Below are 21,204 nucleotides of genomic sequence, written 5' to 3' on the forward strand. Positions count from 1 at the left end.
GCTGGCTTTGATGCAATTACTTTAATAGAATTACTTTGATAGACTGCACTGTCCTATCTTACACTATACTGCCAGGAGGTTTTTGCTTTTATACTGTGCAGTAAATAATTCTCTTTAAGGTCTTTTGTCTGTTCATTTCTCTGATCAATTTTCTGTTCATTTGTCATAATAAATAATTCATTTTATAGAAATATTTCTGATTTATCATCACTGTAACCTGCAGGACAAAGTGATTGAATCACACCTCTATAATTCCTCAATTGAAATCAAACTCTGAACTTAAGGTTGGATTCAGCCACAGCCAGGCTCCTCTCTGAGAAGGAATTTAGAAAGCAAGGGGGTCCTTTCTGCACCTCGTAGCTCAACGAGATGGCTTCTGCCATCAACTTTGTCTAAGCCTTCCACCCCCCCAGCCCCAAGCCGTGACACATGGGCATGTCTTGTGCATGCAGTGCAAACATGGACTCCTGAGCTGGTCATTTGCTGTCCCTCCTTGGAGGGAAGAACAAGCCCAATGGCCTGGGGTGAGAGGCCAGTGCTGGGAGCGGCGCTGGCTGTGCCAGGGCACTGCTGGGTGCCCCCACCCTGAGCACTCCCACCCTTGTGCTGGTCACTGCTGTTTTCCTCTGCAGGGCGTTGTGTTGGGCACATCCTGGAGAGCAAAGTGGAAAGCAGATGGAAGCTTTGAGGCCCTGGCCTGAGGAGATGCCCCTGCAGGATGGCAGTGCTGCTGCAGAGGTCAGCTCTGTGCCAGCAGTGCCCGTGGCTGTCCCTGCCTGCAGTCCCTGGACAGTCCTGCAGCAGGACTGGCACCGACTGCCAGAGCACTGAGGCCTCCAACAACACAGGGCTCTGCAGGACAGTGTGGAAGGGAAGGGAGAGGGCAGGAGAAGGGCTGCTGCTCCCTGGCAGTGCTGCTCTGCTGGGACTCTTTTCTGGCCCAGCTCTGCACAGAGGCACCGACCCTGCAGCTGCAGAGAAGTCAGAGAGGAAAGATGTCAGGCAAACAAGTCAATGCAGAGTTCTTTATTTGGTTGAAGAACACAGTGAGTACAATTGCCAATCTGTACACCTTCCGGGCCAGGCTAGAAAGGCAAACACTGAAATGAAAATGGTGTTTATATATAAAAAAATATTTATATATATATCCTTATAGATATATTTATAGATATAAAGATTTTTTAATGTGAACAAATTCTCCCAAAATAACACTCCTATCAGAAGCAAAAAATAGAGAAGGTATGGTGGGCCTTTAATTAAGTCCATAACAGGATTGGCCTTTAATGAGGTAAATAACATGCAGAAGAAGGAGAGTTTATTGCTTCTGAAAAACACCCAGTTATGAGTTTCCTCAGGGCATCCTTGAGCTCCTGGTTCCTCAGGCTGTAGATGAAGGGGTTCAATGCTGGAGGAACCACTGAGTACAGAACTGACAGGACCAGATCCAGGGATGGGGAGGAGATGGAGGGAGGCTTCAGGTAGGAAAAGAATAACGTGCTGAGGAACAGGGAGACCACGGCCAGGTGAGGGAGGCACGTGGAAAAGGCTTTGTGCCGTCCCTGCTGAGAGGGGATCCTCAGCACAGCCCTGAAGATCTGCACATAGGAGAACACAATGAAAATGAAACAACCAAACATTAAACAGGCAATAACCACAGTCAGCCCAAGTTCCCTGAGGTAGCCTGAGTGTGAGCAGGAGAGCTTGACGATGGCAGGGATTTCACAGAAGAACTGGCCCAGGGCATTGCCCTGGCACAGGGGCAGGGAAAATGTATTGGCTGTGTGCAGCAGAGCAGTGAGAAAGCCAGTGGCCCAGGCAGCTGCTGCCATGTGGGCACAAGCTCTGCTGCCCAGGAGGGTCCCGTAGTGCAGGGGTTTGCAGATGGCAACGTAGCGGTCGTAGCACATGATGGTGAGGAGGGAATACTCTGCTCCAAGAAAGAAGACAAGCAGAAAGGCCTGTGCAGCACATCCCATGTAGGAGATGGTTGTGGTGTCCCAGAGGGAATTGTGCATGGCTTTGGGGACAGTGGTGCAGATGCAGCCCAGGTCTGTGAGGGAGAGGTTGAGCAGGAAGAAGCCCATGGGGGTGTGCAGGTGGTGGTCACAGGCTACGGCGCTGAGGATGAGGCCATTGGCCAGGAGGGCAGCCAGGGAGATGGCCAGGAAGAGCCAGAAGTGCAGGAGCTGCAGCTCCCGCCTGTCTGCGAATGCCAGGAGGAGGAACTGGGTGAGGGAGCTGCTGTTGGGCATTTGCTGCTTCTTAGCACAGGGTCTGTTCAAAAAAGGAAAGGACAGGGAACAGTTAAGACAGACCTCTGTGAAAAAGCAACTCCATTTCTAAAAGAAATCGATGTGTCAAATGTCACCAAATGCACTGCCAAGGAGTCAGTTTTGCTCTGCTGCAGTGGGACATGGAATTTTTTGGTAGAGCTCTCACACACACAAGGAATGTCAGATGTAACAGACCTTGAGTACAAAAGTTCCATCTCTACACCCATGACTCAAAAGAGCTGGGGCTGCAGAGCAGAAGCTTAGTCTGTCCTTAGAATAATTGTACCTGTGTTTTTTATTTTTACCATCACACCTGGGGAAGGTTCTTTTCCACTGCAGGAATCCTCATTTCTATGGCCCAGCACACAGTGCCCAGCAGAGCTGCAGGGAAGGGCCCCCAGAGCTGCCTGAACACCCCCTCCCCCAGGCACTTGCCCCCCACTCCCTGCCCAGGGCTCTGCTGCCTGGTGCTGTCCCTGCCAGCAGCTGCTTCCCTGGGCTCAGGGCTGAGAAAGTGACACTGATGCTGTCTATAAGACAGTTTTGATGTCTGACACTCTCAGGTTCAATCCCCTCTAATCTAACAGAGTTCATGTTTCAGTGCCTCCTCCTGTGCTCAGAGATTCATTTCCCTGTTGCAGTCAGCACCCAGACAACCCAGAGTATAACACTGAAAGAACTGGTTCATTCTCTTTAAGGTACCCCCTGTCTGTCTGTGCCTCTTGCAAATACCTTCTGGGAAATTTCCTGCTTAGATCTGGAGCTGTGACCAGCCCTCATCCCTGCAGCCCACTTTGGAGATCAGAAGGACTCTGCCCTGCTCTGCCCTCCCAGGAGTTGTTCCTTCCCCACAGCCCTTCTCCCCCAGCCCCGTGGCAGCTCCTTGGCCGGGCTGAGAGCTGAGCCTGGCAGGCAGCAGAGTCCCTGCCCCAGCACACAGAGCCCTGGGGGCAGGACCCTGCTCTGCACCACAGCCCTGGGCACCCCTGGCTGCACCCCCACCTTCCCACCCCACAGCCAGCCCTGCCACAGGGAACCTTCTGGCCCTGGGCCTCTGAGGGGGCAGCAGCAAGTCCTGCTCTGCAGCAGCTTCTCCTGCTGCACCCCAGCAAATCCAGCAGAGCCATCCTGACAGCTCCTGCCACTGCTGCCATTTGGCAGCTGGCAGAGGCACTTGCAGGAACTCACCTGCACTGCTCTGCAGCCACAGCCTGAGCGTGGCAAAGGGCTGGCAAGGTTCCTGCCCTGAGCAGCTCTGCCCTGTCCTCCCACCCCAGGATCCCTTGAACCTCCTGCTCCCTTCTCCTCTCTGCCCTTGCTGCCTGCAGCTCCTGCCCTGCTCTGCCATATGGCCACTTCCCCTGCACTGCAGCAACTGGGAGAGTCCTGCTGAAAGATCCTGGAAGCTGTGGGATGTGCCAGCTTTAGGAGATGCCTCCAGGAAGAGAAGCTGAACTTTCCTACAGCCAGAGAATTCTTCCTTCAAATCCTGGGAAGGTTTCTCGTGTAGTGAGAGCTCAGTCACCTCCCAGCCCAGGCTGCCTCTCATGTCTCTGCCTTCTCTCCTGTGCCCTGGGTGCTGCAGGCAGTGCCCTCAGCCCTGCTGGGCTGTGCAGAGGAGCTGCTCACCAGCAGAGCTGTCTCTTTGAAGCTTCTCTTGGTTGTCAGGAGCTCCCTGTGTGCCAGGAGCCCAGCCCAGCTCAGCAGCACAGCAACAGCCCCAGGCAGCCCTTTCTCTGCCCCTCTGGGCTCCCTCCAGCTGTCCCTGGGGCTCCAGGGGAACCTGCTGGCACACAGCTGAAGGAAATAATGATGTGCCTTCTCTCAGCTGGGCACACACACTTCTTTCAGCACTGTCATGTCTCCAAACAGACTCAGAGTTAAGTCCAAAGAGTCCCCTTTTCATGTCCCATCATTAGACAGGAAACCCAGACAGTGCCCAGGAGGGATCTCCTTCACCTGCACTGAGGGAAGGGACTCAGCTGAGTCAACAGAGGTGTCTCCTTGTGGCTCTGCAGACCTGGGGCCAGAAGGACACTCAGCTCCCTCCACAACCCCCATGGGCTGGGATTCCTCCTGCCCCACTTCAGTGGGCCCAAAACAGGCCCCTGCAGATGACTCCTTGTCCCAGCTCCCATGGCAATGAATGGAGACCAAAGCCAGGAGTGACCTGCTGGGACACAAACCCCTGGTTCCTTCTGAGGGGCCAGAGGTGACCGAAATTCCTGCTGGGAACTGCAGGCTGCAATGGAGCAGTTCCTAGGGACAGGGCAGCAGCTGTGGGATCTTTTTGGAGGCTGCTGGGACATTGCTTTGGCCAACTTCAGTGGCAGAAGGGGCCCACATGTAGGACAGGGGAACCTGTCACTGTTCCTTCTGTCCAGGGCAGCCCCTAGAGGTGTTCAGGTGACCAAATGGAGTCAGGTGGCACAGGGAGAGAGGTCTCTCTCCTGTTCTTTATCAGGGTATTTTCTACATGTCCTCAGAGTACAGTGGCAGTTGTCTCCTGGACATCCCTTCACTGCTGAACCTAATTCAGGGCAGCTGAGCCTGGATTGAACAGCAAAGAGGGACCTGTAGTGCCAGGGGAGGTGCCAGGGCTCTGCAGCACAAGTGCAGCAGCTGCCATGGACAGCACAGGGCCTGTGCAGGAACCCCCTCCCCATTCCCAGCAGTTGTGTGACAGGCACCACCCAGGGCTTCTCAGACACACTGGGGGCCTTTGGGGCAGGGAGTGAATCCCAGCCCTGCAGGGACACAAAGGCTGTCCCTTCTCTGCCCAGCCAAGGCCGGGCCAGGCACGAGTCCAAATCCCATCAGCCCAGGCTGTCCACACTTGTTCCCTCCCTCTGCTGGCTCTTCTCTCCCCCAGCATTTCAGCAGCATGTGCTGATCTCCTCAGGGATCAGGCCTGGGATTTTCCCCCTGGGCCTGAGTCCCAGCACATCCACCCCCAAGGCCATTGTCAGCAAAGCCTCTGCACACTCCAGCTCTCGGGGCTTTCAGAGCAGCTTTCCCCACTGCAAGTCTGTTCTTACCCCGGTGCCCCACTGAGGGGCTGCAGCCAGACAGGCCCCAATGCCCTGCGTGTGGGGCACAGGCAGGAGGAGCTGCAGCCCCAAGTCTCTCTTCATTCCACTTGCAGGCAATAACAGCCCAGGCCTGCTGAGACAGTTCCCAGGTTGCAGGGCTGTGATGGGCTGGGAGAGAAGGCCAAGGAGACACAGGAGAGAAAGAGCAGGAGAGAGGTGTCCTCAGTGGGAAGGAGCTTCTTGGACCTGTGGAGCTGCTCTAGGGGATGAACAAATTGGGTGAACTTTTGTGGGTGAGGGTCAGAGGAGAGAGTGGTTTGGTTGACTTTGTGGTGTGAGACAAAGATCCCATTCAAGTTGGCTTGATAACCCTGGAATTCACTGGAAAGGCCTCACGACAGGATGCAAAGAGTCCCAGAGGTTTGTGCAGGGTCTTGGTCAAGACAGCCCTTGGGACACAGGCCTTTAGAGCACAGCTGGCAGGTTGGTGGACAACGGGGAGGCTCATCTGCATCTGCTTCTCATCAAGAGGAACCAAGAGGTTACCATAGTAACTGACCATAGCGATGGAAATGTATGGTGGTTGCCATGGTAACTGAACTTAGTAATGGGAATGTATGAGGGTTGCCATGGAAACCGACCATAGCAATAGAAATGTGTGATGGTTGCCATGGTAACTGGCAGTGGCAATGGGAATGTATGGTGGTTGCCATGGTAACTGACCATAGCAAAGAGAATGGCTGAGGGTTGCCATGGTAACCGACAATAGCAATGGGAATGTATGATGGTTGCCATGTCCCTTCCTGTTGAGCAGCTCTCCAGCCCCTCTGCCCCCAGCCTGGAGCGTTCCAGGGGGTTGTTGGGACCCAAGGGCAGGCCCTGACACTTGGCCTTATTGATCCAGCCTGTCCAGATCCCTCTGCAGAGCCTTCCTGCCCTCCAGCACATCTGCACTCACACCCAACCTGGTGTTGTCCACGACTTTCCTGAGGGGGTACTCGATCCCCTGGCCCAGATCATCAAGAATGATGTCAAACAGGAGCAGCCCCAACCCTGAGCCCTTGGGAACCCCACTAGTACCCAGCCCCACCTGGATTTCCTTCCATTCCCCACCACTCCCTGGGCCATCAGACACTTTGTCACCCAGCAAACAGTTCCCTGGGCAAGCCATGAGCAGCCAGTTTGTGCAGGAGATGCTGGGGGAGATGGTGCCAAAGGTTTTCTGGAATTCCACAGAGACACATCCCCAGCCTTTCCCTCAGCTGCTGAGCGGGTCCTTTGTCAGAGAAGGAGATGAGGTTGGTCAAGCAGGACCTGCCTTTCCCAACCCCACACTGGCTGGGCCTGATCCCCTGGTTGTCCTGCCCCTGCCATGGGATGGCACTGAGGAGGATCTGCTGTGTGGAATTCCCTGGTCCTGAGGTCAATGGGACAGGCCAGGAGTTCCCCAGATGCTCCTTTTGGCTCTTCCTGGGGATGGGCATCCCATGTGCTTGTTGCCAGTCAGCTGGGACTTGTGCAGTTCTGCAGCACTGCTGGGCAATGAGTGAGAGTGGCTTGGCCAGCTCTTTCTCCAGCTCCCTCAGGACTCTTGGCTGCATCCCATGTGGGCCCAGGCACTTGGGGGGGTCTCACTGGCAGAGCAGGTCACTGACCATTTCCTCCTGCATTGTGGGGGCTTCACTCAGCTCCCCATCAGCAGCTTCCAGCCAAAGCCTGCCTGCCAGGTGTCCAAGGGGTCAGTTCTGCTGCCCCCTCCTTCCTTCCCCCACAATGGAAAACTCCCTCATTTTGGGTCCCTGTGCCCCAGACGGCTCCGACCACCACCTCACCCACCAGTCCCACAATCATGGAATGCTTTGGCTTGGGAGGGGCCTTAAAGAGCATCTCAGCACCCTCAGAGGAAAGATTTCCTTCCTACTATCTCCTCCAACCCTTCCCTCTACCCGTGTGAAGCCACTGCCCCTTGTCCTGTCACTCCAGGCCCTTGTCCAAAGTCTCTCTCCATCTTTCTGGTTGGCTCCTTTCAGGCACTACAAGGCCACAATCAAGTCACCCCAAAGCCTTCTCTTCTCCAGCCTCAACAATCCCAATTCTCTCAGCCTTTCTTCACAGCAGAGCTGCTCCATCCCTCTGATCCTCTTGCTGCTCCCCTCTGCACTCGCTCCAAAAGGTCCATGTCCTTCCTGTGCTGGAGCCCAGAGCTGGAGGCAGCTCTGCAGGTGGGGCAGCATTACAGCCACGCATGTTCCAGCAAGGACATGGTGGAACTTCATGGAACCAAGGACCATTGGGACACTGCAGGGCCTTCTGGAGCCAAAGGAACCCTGGGACACTGAAGAATCTCATGGAATCAAGGTAACACTGTCGCCCTGGCAAAACTCCTGGAATTCAGGGCCCATTGTGACACTGCAGCTCCCCATGGAACAAAAGGAACCCTGGGACGCTGCAGAAACTCATGGAACCAAGGGACCATTGGGACATTGAGGGGGCTGATGGAATCAGGAGGCCATTGGGACAATCCAGGGCCTCATGAAATCAAAGGAATTCTGGGACACTGTCGAACCTCCTGGAACCAAGGGTTCCTGCTGACATGTGTGTCCTCCTGGAACCAAGGGAGCCCTGAGATATTTCTGAACCTCCCAGAATCCAGGGGCCATTGGGACCCTGCAGAACCTCCTGCATTCAAGTGCTCCTTGTGAAACTGCAGGCTCTCCTGGAACCCAAGGATTCCTGGAACACTGCAGAGCTCACAGAACCAAAGGGCCACTGTCCCACTGCAGCTCCTTCTGAAGCACAAGGGACCCTGGGACAGTGGGAAATCTCCGAGAATCCAAAGGGCATTTTGGGACTGCAGGGCCTCATGGAACTAAGGGAACCTTTGGAGACTGTGGAAGTTCATGGAATCAAGGGGCCAATGGGACATGTGGGGCCTCCTGGAAGCAAAGGAACCCTGAGAATTTATGTGGCAACAAGTTAAGGCAGCAGCAGCTGCATTCAGTTAATTCGGATCCAAAAAGAGTGTTTTGGCCTTGACTGGTGTTTTCCATCCAGAGAGTGCTGTTTGCCAAAGTGGAAACCACTTGGAATGCCCTGCATGGTTTTTTCTCTGTGTTTTTCTCTGGTGGCTGAACACAGCCAGCACATGAGGGGAGGGGAATGTGTGGGATCAGGGCACTGCTTTGGGGCCATGCTGGGAATTCCGGTGGACTAAAAGACAAAGCCCAGGCGCTGTTTCCAAAGGAACCCCAATGAAAGGGGGACACCGGAAAGATGGGCGGACAAGTCCTGCAATGGAACTCTGTGTGTGCAGCCTCATTTTCTCCTTCAGTGCCCACAGGAGAGGGGGCAAAAAGTGGGGGTTGGGACCCCAAAACTGTTCAGGGGGGAAATGGGGGATTGAGGGGACAATGGGAATATGGAAGGAACAGGGAGAAGGGTGGAAAAGGGGGGGTGGTCTGGTGGGTCGGATGGTCTCATGGGGGTCTTTGGGCACAGAGGGGTTGGGAAAGGGGGGTGGCCCCCCTGAGCTCCCAACTTCCTGTGGGGTGCTGGATCCAATCTCAGCCTTGGATTATGCCAACACTTTCAGTTTAGAGGAATTACAGAGGTGTAACTGAATCATTTTTGTCCTCTAGGTTAAATGATGGTAAACCAGATCTATTGAGAGAAATTAATTTATTTAGGGTTCCAAATGATCAGACAAAAGATCTTCATCAGAATTACTTAGTGCACAATATATACACTAAAACTACCAGGAGTACAGGATAAGATAGGACAGTGCTCTACACTAAAGCAATTGTTGAAGCAATTCTACTCAAGCTGCCACAAAACGAGAAATTCTTAAGTAGAGACGGATGGACCTCCCCCAGACCAACGCTGGTGGGGAGATCTCTGCTCTAAACTTCCAGGACTGACACCCCAAAAAGGGTTCTGTTGGAAGAACCTGCCCCTGGGAAAGGGGACTGGTCCTTTCTGGTTGAAAGGGATGGACTGACAGTCCTTGAACTCCAGGGGTTGCCTCACCATCAGAGGCTTCATTCGGGGTGGAAGTAGCGGCTGAAGCTTTTCCTGAAGTCGGGGCACTCACAGGGCTTCTATTACCGGTGGGTCCGTTGGTGTCTGGTCAAGTGACAGCGCTGGGTAAAGCTCTTCCCACACTCCCCACACTTGTAGGGCCTCTCCCCAGTGTGGATGTGCTGGTGGGTGACAAGGCTGGAGTTCTGCTTGAAACCCTTCCCACAGTCGGTGCAGTGGAAGGCCCACTTCCCTGTATGTGTCTGTTTGTGCTTCAGGAGATATGAGCTGGTCTGAAACCTCTTCCCACAATCCAAGCACTTGTAGGGCCTTTCCCCCGTGTGGATGCGCTGGTGGACATGGAGGGTGGAGCTCTCCCTGAAGCTCTTCCCACATTCCCCACACGTGTAGGGCCGTTCGCCAGTGTGGATGCGCCGGTGACTGCGGAGGTTGGAGCTGTCACTGAAGCTCTTCCCACATTCCCTACATATGTAGGGTCGTTCCCCAGTGTGGATGTGCTGGTGGCTGAGGAGGTGGGTGCTCTGCCTGAAGCTCTTCCCACATTCCAAGCACTGGAAGGGTTTCTCCCTGCTGGGAGGCTGTTCAGGGACCACCAGGTCAGAGCTCCCCCTCAAGCTCCATCCCCCTTCCCGGCACAGGCTGGCTCTTTCCTCCTCAGAGCACCCTGGGTTGGCTTTGGAGCCCCTCCTGCGGGGGGATCTCCGGCCCTTTTCCTCCCCGCTGCCTTCCTGCGCCGGGGAGCCCTTCAAAACGGCCTCTCCCACCAGGGTCTCACGGGGGGATTTGTCCTCCGCGCTCTCCCTCCTCACCTCGGGGCCTGGGGCAGGAAGCAAGAAGGACAGGCAGGGGATTTGCCTCCGGCCCACAGGGAAGGCCAAGGACATCCCCCCAACTCCGGCCCCGGCAGGACGGCGGCGCCAGCGGGGTTGTCCTGCAGCCGGGGCCATGCTGGGCTGACAGAGCCAGCACAACACCCGCCCAAAGGGACACTGACTTCCTCCTCACCTGCCTGGGGGGCCCAAGGCATCTTCCTCTTCCTCGCAGCCTCCTCCTCCATCCGACCAAGCTTTGGGAAGGACAAATCCTGATGGGGGGAAAACAAGGGCTGAGCACGTTGGCTTGGGGGTTCCTCCTGCCCAAGTCCATCTCTAGAACTCACCGGACATCCTGTGTCCATAAAAACCTCCAAACCACCAAGATTCAGCCCAGAAAAGCACAAACCACCCAGATTCAAGCAAAAAAGCCCTCAGAAATAGCAAGAAGTCCACCACCTTCCAAAAGCTGAAATTAAGCCAAACAATACTCTAAAATACGAGGATTACCCAAAAAATATCTCCCAGGAGTTCCCCCTCTCTGGTCTCTCCCCTCTGGGGTTCGGAGGGTCGCCCCTGTCTGTCATGTTGGGGGTCCCACTTAGGGATTCTGGAAGTGTTTGGGGTCCCAAGGGTTCTTTCTCATGTGACTCTCGCCTTTGGGTGCCGCATACCCAGATATTACCCCTCTCCAGGTTCTCCACTCTGTTTTCTCAGGGATCCCAGGGGTCCCCACTGTCCAGGTTTGCCCTTCTCTGTGCCGCCCGTTTAAGGTTCCCAGGGGTCCCAGGGCTCCTCTCTCCTCGTGCTCCCCCCTCCAGGCTCCGGTCCCAGCTCCCCATCTCCGCTTCCTCAATTCGGCAGCTCCCGGGCTCCACACCCACCCCCGGCACTCCCGGGGGGCCCCAAACCCGCTGTGTCCCCCCCGCCGGCACCGGGCTGACAATGGAGCCGGCGGGGCCTGACCCAGCAACACCAACCCCCACCGTGGGGGGGACCCGCATCCCCCCACCCACCGCCGGGGCTCTGCCCCCAACCCAGCCCGGCACCCCCAAAAAACACCTCCTGCCCACCCCCAAGAGCCCCCAAGGGCACAGCCCTGCACAAGGGCCGGCTGTGCCCAAGGAAACCAAACAGCCCCACAGGTGGGGGACACCAGAGGCTGCCCCAGGGCAACGAGAGCAGGGAGCAGATTGGGGCCCCTGACACGTGGGCAGGCTCTGGGTTCAGCCTGACCAGGGGCAATTTGGCACCAACAGTAGGGCCCCGACCGCTGGCTCGGCACAGTGGGCCCGAGCTCCCCCCTTTCTCCAGCCTCCACCGCTCTCCAAGGATCAAGTCATGGGGACAAGGTACCCCCACTGCACATGCACTCCCACTCTCCCTCCTCCCCCTAGCCCCGCTCTCCCACCGCTTTCCTGGGCTGTTCTCCAGTGTGGATGTGCTTGTGCCGGATCAGGTGAAAGCTTCGGCTAAAGCTCTTCCCACACTCTCCACAGTTGTAGGGCCTCTCCCCAGTGTGGATGTGCCGGTGGGTGACAAGGTTGGAGTTCCGCTTGAATCCCTTCCCGCAGTCCATGCAGCGGAAGGGCCTCTCATCCGTGTGTGTCTGCTCATGCAGGAGGAGATTTGAGCTGGTCCGAAACCTCTTCCCACATTTAAAGCACTTGTAGGGCCGTTCTCCAGTGTGGATGCGACGGTGGGTGCAGAGATTGGAGCTACGGCTGAAGCTCTGCCCACATTCCCTACACGTGTAGGGCCGTTCCCCACTGTGGATGTGCTGGTGTTGGAGTAGGGTGGAGCTACGGTTGAAGCTCTTCCCACATTCCAAGCACCTGAAGGGCTTCTCCGTGCTTAGAGGGTGCTCAGGGACCACCAGCTCAGAGCTCCCCCTCAAGCTCCGGCCCCCTTCCCAGCACAGGCTGGCTCTTTCCTCCTCAGAGCACCCTGGGCTGGCTTTGGAGCCCCTCCTGCGGGGGGATCTCCGGCCCTTTTCCTCCCCGCTGCCTTCCTGCGCCGGGGAGCCCTTCAAAACGGCCTCTCCCACCAGGGTCTCACGGGGGGATTTGTCCTCCGCGCTCTCCGTCCTCAGCTCGGGGCCTGGGGCAGGAAGCAAGAAGGACAGGCAGGGGATTTGCCTCCGGCCCACAGGGAAGGCCAAGGACATCCCCCCAACTCCGGCCCCGGCAGGACGGCGGCGCCAGCGGGGTTGTCCTGCAGCCGGGGCCATGCTGGGCTGACAGAGCCAGCACAACACCCGCCCAAAGGGACACTGACTTCCTCCTCACCTGCCTGGGGGGCCCAAGGCATCTTCCTCTTCCTCGCAGCCTCCTCCTCCATCCGCCCAAGCTTTGGGAAGGACAAATCCTGATGGGGGGAAAACAAGGGCTGAGCGCGTTGGCTTGGGGGTTCCTCCTGCCCAAGTCCATCTCTAGAACTCACCGGGCATCCTGTGACCATAAAAACCTCCAAAACACCAAGATTCAGGCCAGAAAAGCACAAACCAGCCAGATACAGGCAAAAAAATCCCTCAGAAATAGCAAGAAGATCCTCATCCCCCCAAACCACACAAAGCTGAAATTCAGATGAAAAATACTCCAAAATATGAAGATAAGCCCCCTCTCCCTCCCTGTAGCCCCCCTCTCCCACCCCTTTCCCACCTGCCCCCCAAAGCCTGGGTCCCATCAGTTCCCTTGGGGGGTGACCCACCGCCCCTCACACTCCCTTTGGGGGTCCCACCCACTCTTTTCGCTTCTCTCGTCCCTTTCCCATCGTGGTTGCTCCGCTCACCCGACAGCGGCAGGAAGGGGAGGAGCAGCAACAGCAACAGCAGGAGAACAATCGCCCCCCTATCCTGCGGGTGCCTGAGAAAGGGGAACTCATCCCAAATATCCTGGGGGGAGCACGGAAGGTCGGGACATACTCGGGCTGCCAGCACAGATTTCCCTGCAAAGTCTGCAGTGAGTCAAGCTCTGCAGAGGAGATTGTGCCCCATGGATGGGATTGCAGAGGCTCCCTCAGGTCCCCAGCAGGAATCAGCAACCAGGAATAGCCACAAAAGGCCCCCTGAAGATTTCGGGGGGAGTGTCCTGTAGGGAGGGGACAGTGTCACCCCACCAGGGCGGGGCTGGCAAGTGGGAGGCTGCTCCAGGGCTCTGCAAGAGGCCTCGTGCTCTGCTCGGCCCCACCACTGCCTGGTACCAACACCCCCGGCTGCCCCCGGCCCTGGGCAGCTCTGCTGCCACAGGCTGTGCCCTCACCGTGGCCCTGCAATGGCCCTGCCTGTCCCTCACCCGGGGCCCTGCCCGTGGCCCTGTCCCTTGGCTCTCTCTCTGCCAGCTCAGTGTGGGGCACACGGGCTGGGGGTCCCTCCCAAGCCCCCCGGGCAGCCGGCGTTGGCTGGGGGGATGTGAGGGCTGGGCCTGCTCAGCACAGCCCCGGCCTCGTGCCCAGCGCCTCTTTCCTGACCCACACAAGAGCTTCCCGGCCCCCCCAGGGCTCCCCTGCTGCTGCCTCTGCTCCTGGCCCTGCCTTTGCTGCTCCCTTGCCTGGGGCAGCGGCTGCAGGGGGGGATGGCAGCAGCTTCAGCTCCACGGCACTTCCTGGGGGGAGCTCAGCCCGGGGGACGGGCAGGGACCTGATGGGGATGGACAGGGGCCCAGCAGGGACAGCCAGGGCCTGCAGGGGAAGGCACAGGGACAACCTGGCCCCCCACACTGCCAGGGCTGTCTCTGCTCCTCCTTGCAGGCTCCGTGGCCAGGCACAGTTTGTGTTCCTGGGTGCCCACCATCTCAGCACTTGGAGACCCTCAAATCAGCGCCCGCAGCTCTGCAGCAAAGCCCCAGCTCACCTGGCACACAGGGGATGGACACAGCACCTGCTCGGGGATGGGCACTGACAGCTTCAGTTCTGCCCCATCATGGGGCTCTCCTTCCTCAGCAGCACCTCTGCCTTGCACTTATTCTCAGCCTCACCTCAGGGACAGCTCTGGGCTCACCTCCGCGCCACTTCTCAGCCTCACCTCAGGGCCTGGGCTCAAGGACAGGAACCTGCAGGGAGGGGACATCAGGTGCAAGCTGAGGGCTGCCTGCTTGCACTGGCCTCTGGGCTTCTTTCTCCTTCTACAACCAGCCCACAACTCAGCCTGCTTTTCTAACACCACACATTTACAGACTAACCTTAGAGATAGATATGGACAGACATCTCTATCACCCTGGGGATGGAGCCTCAAGCATGTGCTGCCACAGGAGTGGCAATCACAGAATCACAGAATCAGTTGGGTTGGAAAAGACCTCCGAGATCATCAAGTCCAACCCTGAATCCAACCCCGTTGTGCTTCTCAGACCATGGCACTGAGGCCACATCCACTCTCACCTTCAACACCTCCAGGGACGCTGAGTGCCCTCCCAGTACAGCCCAGTGCCCCCAGTACAGCCCACTGTGTTCCTGTCCCAGGGTGCCGGGTGATCCCTCTTGGGGTGGGGTTGGAAGGGATTTTGCAGGGGCTGAACCACAAGCAGGTGAACCCTGAGATCCCCCTTGGTGTCCCCAAGACCCACTTGGTGTCCCTAATTCCCCTCTTGACACCCCAAGATAACCCTGGTGTCTCCAGCATCGCCAGGGCCTCTCCATGGCCATTATTCCCCCCTTGACACCCCCAATTCCACTGTCCACAAACCCCTCCCCACTGTCCCCAAACCCCATCCCTGATGTCCCCAACCCTCCATCTCACCCCAGGAGCCCCCCTGGACTCTCTGACACCAAAAACGCCCCCCCCACGCTCACAGAAAGGCCAAGGGCATCTGGGGACACACTGGGGACAGTTGAGGGGATTTGGGGGACACTGGGTGATTACTGGGGGATACTGGGACACACTGGGGGGAACCAGGGGGCAGTGGGAGGGACTGGAGGTTACTGAGGGATGCTGGGAGGGCACTGGGAGGGACTGGGGAGGTACTGGGGGATTACCAGGACACAAGGGGAGACACAGACAGGTTACTGGGCCATACTGGGGGTTACTGGGTGCTCACTGGGCCATACTGGGGGGCAGTGGGAGGTCACTGGGACACACTGGATGGTCACTGAGGGGGTTACTGGGCCATACTGAGGGTCACTGGGAGGTCACTGGGCGATACTGGGGGCACTGGGATCCCCTTACTCAGTTCTGCTACATCTCCCCCCTGCATTTTGAGGGGCACCCCCAGGACCCCTCCCCTGAGGGCTGGGAGATCCCCCTAAACCCCACTGCTGGGATTTAGGGGACCCCCGACCCCCCCTCCCTTTGGGGTCTCTGTGTGCTGAGTTTTGGGGGTCTCTGGGGTTTGGGGGGAATTGGGATCCCCTTTCCCTGGGGTCGGTCCACTGACACAGAGACCCCATAAAATCCCCTCAAAACCCCTGAAATCCCCTCAGAAATCAACCTCTGGACCCATCAAAACCTCCTTAAAGACCCCACAAATCCCCTCAGACACCTCATCCACCCCCAGGACCCCCTAAACTCTCTCAGTGACCTGCAAAACCCACCTGGGATCCCCAGGCCCTTTCAGGGACCCCAAAAACCCCCTCAGGGACCCTCAAAACCGTCTGGGACTTCTGAAACCCTCCTAGAAACCCACAAAACTCCTTCAAAGTCACTTTTCCAAAGCCTCCCATGACCTCCCAATTCCCTCGGAGACTCCAAAACTCCCTCAGGGATTCCCAAACCCCTTCAAGGACCTTCAACCTCCCCCTAAGTCCCCCCAGGAAACCAAACCCCCTCAGAGACCCTCAAAAACCTCCTTAGGGACCCCTAAAAGCCCCTAACGGACCACAAAACCACAGAACAGCAGAAGAACTTCCTGTAAAGGAAGGGAGCAAAGAATCTGAGAAGGAGGAGACCAAGTTAAAACCGAACCAAAGCAATAAAATCATCCTGACCCTTGCAGTTTTTCCTTCACCTTTTTCTCAGTTTTCCTTTTTTCAGGGTTCTTTTTTTCGTTGGGTGGTTTTGAATGTTTTTTCCGAGGGACTTTCTCGGCAATCGAATCGAACATCCGGGTTCTTGGGAGGCCCCCGGGCCCCGCGGCCCCCGAGACGGTTCCAAGGCCCTGCGCTCTGACCCCCGAGAACCCCCGAACCTCCGCGCTAAACCCTCCCGAGCCCTCCAGCCCTTCCACCCACGGCCGCGCTCCCCGCAGCCCCCGAGGGGATCCCCAGACCCCGCTCTCCCGCACCCCCCGCCAGCTCTCACAGACAAAGGCAGGACCCGCCGCCATCACCGATTCCCGCTCTGCGCGCGCCCCGCCTTTAGAGAACACCGCCGCAGCCAATCAGCGCGGGGCCACGCCTCCGCACGCCTGCCGACGCGCCTGCGCGCCGCGCGGGGCAGCACGGGAGTTGTAGTCCTTGCGGCGGATCATTGCGGCCATTTGCACGTGAGCGAAGATAATACTTTCTTGGTTTTATTGATTTTCTGTCTTTTTTTTTCCTTCTCTTTTCTCTTTCTTTTTTCCTTTCCTTTTTTCTTTCTGCTTCCTTTTCCCCCCTTTTTTCTTTTTCTTTCTCTTTTTCTTTTTTTCTCTTTTTTTCTTTATTTTTTTTTATTATTTGTCTCATTTTTTCCTGTTTTATCTGTCTTTTTTTCTCTTTTTTTCTCCTTTTTATCTTTTTCCTCCCTTTTTTTCTATGTATTGCCTTTTTCTCTTTTTCTTTTTTTTTTCCTTTTTTTTACATTGTTTTCTATCAGTTGTATTTTCAAGGAAGATTTAAACACAGATCAAAACAATCTCCAGGTACATATCTTAGGACAACAGATAATCTGGCATTGTTCCAGGTTCCTGAGGATTCCCAAGATCACAAACACTGAGACATGAAAGGTGCTCACGCAAAAAACAGCTTTCCCTGCTTTTTTCCACAGGTGAAGCAAGTGTGGAAGGGGCACTTGGCCCCAGGCAAGAGGCTTTTACAGTCACTTTAAGCAGCCCAGAGTGGATCTGGCTGGCAAATGGGATTATGCCCATGCTTTCCAGGAGGATTTGCAGAGTACATTGAGGGGAAACATTGAGAGCCATTTCTTCATCTGCTGAAGGGATGAGAAGAGGGGGGAGCAGGTGCTGTGGCCCCAGAGCTTCTCTCTGCTTTGGGGACACTTCTGTGTTTTCCTCTGTCCATTGAATTCCCAACAAAGAAGGAAAAAGCTACAGGAACTCCAGTCTGGAGTGCTCAGGACATGTGGAAGCAGGGGAATTTTTCTTCCCAGCTGGGATTGAGAGTGCAATTTCACACTCCTTTGGAGAGCATTGACTAAGACATCCCATTTCTGCCCAGGGATCTTCCAGGGGGAACTCAATCCGGGCTCTGGGCAGGTCCCTGCAGGGGCAGCAGCTTCCTCTGCACATTTGAGATGATAAAGCTGCTCTAACCCTGCACTCCAACTACTCCACAGCAATTTAGGACCTCTGAGGACAGTTGCCCACTGTTTCCACCCCAGCAGAGACCTGAACACATCCTGTGGGCACTGTGTGACCACCCCTGGCATTAACACCCAGCTGGAATGAAGACACTGACTGTAAAGACACTTGTCTACCTGGAAACCTCCACTTTGTTTGCTACTATACAGCAATAACATTTTCTATTCATATTGCAGCGACAGACTTAATAAATAGAATTGCATATATTGTGCTTTAGAAATTAAAATGCATTCCAAAGTCAGGCAATGCTAAACAATGAAAGTCTCGAACCCTCCCCCCAAACCAGCCCCACTTTCTGGTTTCAGAACCAGCCCACTTCCTCACTCTCTTCACAAAGGGAGAAACTCTCTCTCTCCACCTCTGAAACAAAAATTCCCTCCCCAAAAGTGACCAAAAAGAGTCTACTTGGGCACTACTGCAAATGGAAGTTGTCTAATAACCATTCCTTCTAACTCAGGAAGGGGAGGAGGTGAAGAAAGTCACAACAAATGTTTGGATTCCTTCCTCTTTGACGTCTTCTTTTCCCTATCTGATGCTCTGGGACGTTTGCAGGGGGGTCAGCATCTCTTCAGAGATGGCTCCTTTCACATCAGAGCCCCTCAAACTGGCTTCCTGGAGGTCACAACCTGATAGGTCACAATTCTGAAGAGGAAAAGAAAAAGAAGTGTCAATGGAATGCACCCAGAACTCTGTTCACAGCTTTACTTGAAGTCCATTTACCTGAACTCCATTGTACTCTGAAGCTGGAGAGCTCAGTCAAAAGCCAGCAATCCCCCAAATTACCAGTTGACCATAGGATAGAAAGGAATAGGATGGAAAATGAATCCCAACTCACTTCCAAATCAGTTCCTGCCAACGTTGCTCCCCTGAGGTTTCAGTTCTTTAGTTTGGCGTTTCTCAGCGTTGCAACTCGGAGGTTCATTCCTGTCATCTGACTGCCCTCCATGGCCACTCCTTTCAGGCTGGCACCTGGAACACACACAGAAAGGGGTTCTGTGAGGAAAACCAGTCAGAAACACAGCAGCTGCACACTGGTGCTGCCTCAGAGCTGTGTGAATTGGAGGAGGACAAGGGGATTTGGGGCTGAGATGGTCACAGACTCAGTGCAGCCCTTGTGGGCCCTTCTCAGGGTTGGACAAACCACAGCTGGACCTTTTCTGGGCCATAGAAATGCACAAACACAGGCTTCAGTTGGCACAGATTCACAAGGCAAAAGCTTCTCACCTTCCAGATTAGCTTGAAGGCCTGATGGGTCCTCAGAGTTGCAGCCTTTCAGGGACGCTCCCTCTGCGTTGGAGCGCAGCATCTTCACCCCTGGCAGGTTGGCACACTGGCACAGACAGGAGTCACTGAGAGACGGAAGAACAACACCAAAGACAATCAAGAAGACACTTTTAATTTCTGCTTTGGGAGTCAATCCCATTAAATCATTACTGGGAGGAAGTGTAAAAGCTTTGGGAACCAGAACAACTCTAGAATATATTTAAGAACTCGATGTTTTACACCCCTCTGTTTGTTCCAGCTCCTCTCTGTTAACACAAGCCCAGCCCTCCCAAGCTGCAGCAGCTCTTCCATCCAGCACAGAGCCTGACAGGTCAGCCCTCTCCAGGCTGGCACAGCACAGGCTGGCACGGGCCAGGTTGCAGCGGCTCAGATTGGCCACCTTGAAGTTGATGCAGCAAAGATCCAGGTGGGAAAGATCCGCTCCACTGAAAGTGAGACCCTGGAAATCCCAAGGAATAAACACCCCAAAAAGGTTACAGAATGGAAGGGGTAGGTCTGGACACAAAGTTATCATCATTGTGTAGACAGGTGTGCATTAATATTTACAATGTGTAAATATCTATGTCTAAATATATGGATAGAAATGTATTAAAATATATCCTGTCTATAAATATAGACAGATACAAGATAGATACAGACACACACAGGTCCTGGGAGGAGCTGAAGACACCCCACCAGGGAAGGGGGCTTCTAAAAAGGAGGGAGAGGGACTTTTGATATGGGCCTGGAGGGACAGGACAAGGGGCAATGGTTTTTCAACTGAAAGAGAGCAGGGTTAGATGGGAGACTGGGAAGAAATCCTTCCCTGGGAGGGTTTGGAGGGGCAGGGATGGAATTCCCAGAGAAGCTGTGGCTGCCCCTGGATCCCTGCAAGTGTCCAAGGACAGCTTGGATCAACCTGCTCTAGTGGAAGGTGTCCCTGCCCATGGCAGGGGGTGGAATGAGAAGACCTTTAAGGTCCCTTCCAACCCAAACCAGTCCATGATTCTATACAGAAAAATACACACAAGACCATTTATTTTACTACTTCAGACTAATGAAATCTAAATGCAAAGCTCTCAAAAATTGTCCTTGGTTCATTTTATATTTAAACAAATGTAAGGGGGGTACTTTTGAATTAGATGATCAATGGAGCATAGAGGCGTGAGAAAGGAATCATATTAGGATGTGAAACCAGCCAGAGTATGGTACAATGTAACTTCATGGCACAAGCTAATTGTAAGGTCCATTGTGCTTTTTAGCAAGTCAGCCTGATATCCCCTATTATCAGAGCTGAGTTCTTCCTTGGTTTTGCTACATATTGCAAGATAGATACATCTACCCTTGAAACACAGTGGTAGAGGTCATACATAGGGGTGAGAAAGATGATGATGGGAGGAAGATTCTGTGGGCAGGGGTCGCTGGCCCCTTGCCCTACAGCAGGGCATGCACAGACTGTTGCTATCAGGTGATGAACAGGCGGGGTTTGGCTGCCACTCAGGCATCACCTTATACTGGGTACTGGCCCTACGTGGTGTAATGTGGAGCTGATAAAATGGGGTGTCAGGACTGCTGGGGTGAGCGATCCTCATCCTGCCATGGAGACTGTGTTGTTCCATGGGGACGCCCGCTAAGCACGGGCACCGACCAGCTGCTGCAGATCCTGGCAGCCCTGGCCTGTCTGTGTGGGTAAGCACAGTTTATTGACAGGAAGCAACTGAGAGAACAAACTTTTTAATATCCTTTTAGTGTTCCTTTAACTCCCCTTTTATGTTTATGGTATTTTTCCTTTAGTTTCCCTTTTTACTAACCAATATCGTGTTATCCATAATATTGTGTTAAGATCCTTTTTTGGTATCCCTTTTCACTAGTTAATACTGTATTAAATGCTGTTCGTAGTATTTGTTTTAATGCCACCCGATAAGGTAGTTATTTTGTATCCTTTTTAGTTTTTAATTCCTCTTGCTAAGTTTATTACTATTATTATTATTCTCACTGTAATAAAAGATATTTTGTGTGTTTGAATATTTCTGGCACTTGTCTTTATTCCGGACATGTATCCAAACAAACTGTTACACACACACAGCTTCTACTGAGAAGCTTCTGTCCTGTCAGGGCAGTCAAACTGAACAAACGTGTTTTCTTGCTGCTGAACTTTACAAATGAAAAAAAACAAGTTACTGTTCTATGCCCAAGGTTCTGGATCCTGCCCCATGTATAACTTTAGCAGCTCTCCAGATGGAAGGGGATACCACAGCATTGGTGTTACTAGGATTGACTTTGTGCATCCCCAGACATGGAACTGTAGCTCACTAGACAGTGAGCAGCTTACCTGTTT

The 21,204-nt window shown here is 54.6% G+C and overlaps 1 protein-coding gene, 1 long non-coding RNA gene and 1 pseudogene across 2 annotated transcripts; all 3 read right to left on the reverse strand.

The window, feature by feature from the left end:
- Positions 1 to 1,335: 1,335 nt before the first annotated feature.
- Positions 1,336 to 2,261, reverse strand: LOC108643321 (annotated as a pseudogene).
- Positions 2,262 to 9,249: 6,988 nt separating this feature from the next.
- LOC108642536 (gastrula zinc finger protein XlCGF7.1-like) lies at positions 9,250 to 11,734 on the reverse strand. Its single transcript, XM_029958875.1, has 2 exons — positions 11,646 to 11,734; positions 9,250 to 10,006 (listed from the first exon to the last, which is right to left on the reverse strand). The coding sequence occupies exons 1-2, from the start codon at positions 11,732 to 11,734 to the stop codon at positions 9,406 to 9,408; spliced, it is 690 nt and encodes a 229-aa protein (XP_029814735.1). The 3' UTR covers positions 9,250 to 9,405.
- A 2,333-nt stretch (positions 11,735 to 14,067) lies between these two features.
- On the reverse strand, positions 14,068 to 16,432 carry LOC115307330. Its single transcript, XR_003915663.1, has 2 exons — positions 16,385 to 16,432; positions 14,068 to 14,204 (listed from the first exon to the last, which is right to left on the reverse strand). It is a non-coding gene; the product is annotated as an uncharacterized LOC115307330 (long non-coding RNA).
- Positions 16,433 to 21,204: the final 4,772 nt, after the last annotated feature.

The sequence above is a fragment of the Manacus vitellinus genome, unplaced genomic scaffold (assembly GCF_001715985.3).
Source record: "Manacus vitellinus isolate BGI_N305 unplaced genomic scaffold, ASM171598v3 ctg7180002434395_pilon, whole genome shotgun sequence".
Taxonomy (NCBI): domain Eukaryota; kingdom Metazoa; phylum Chordata; class Aves; order Passeriformes; family Pipridae; genus Manacus; species Manacus vitellinus.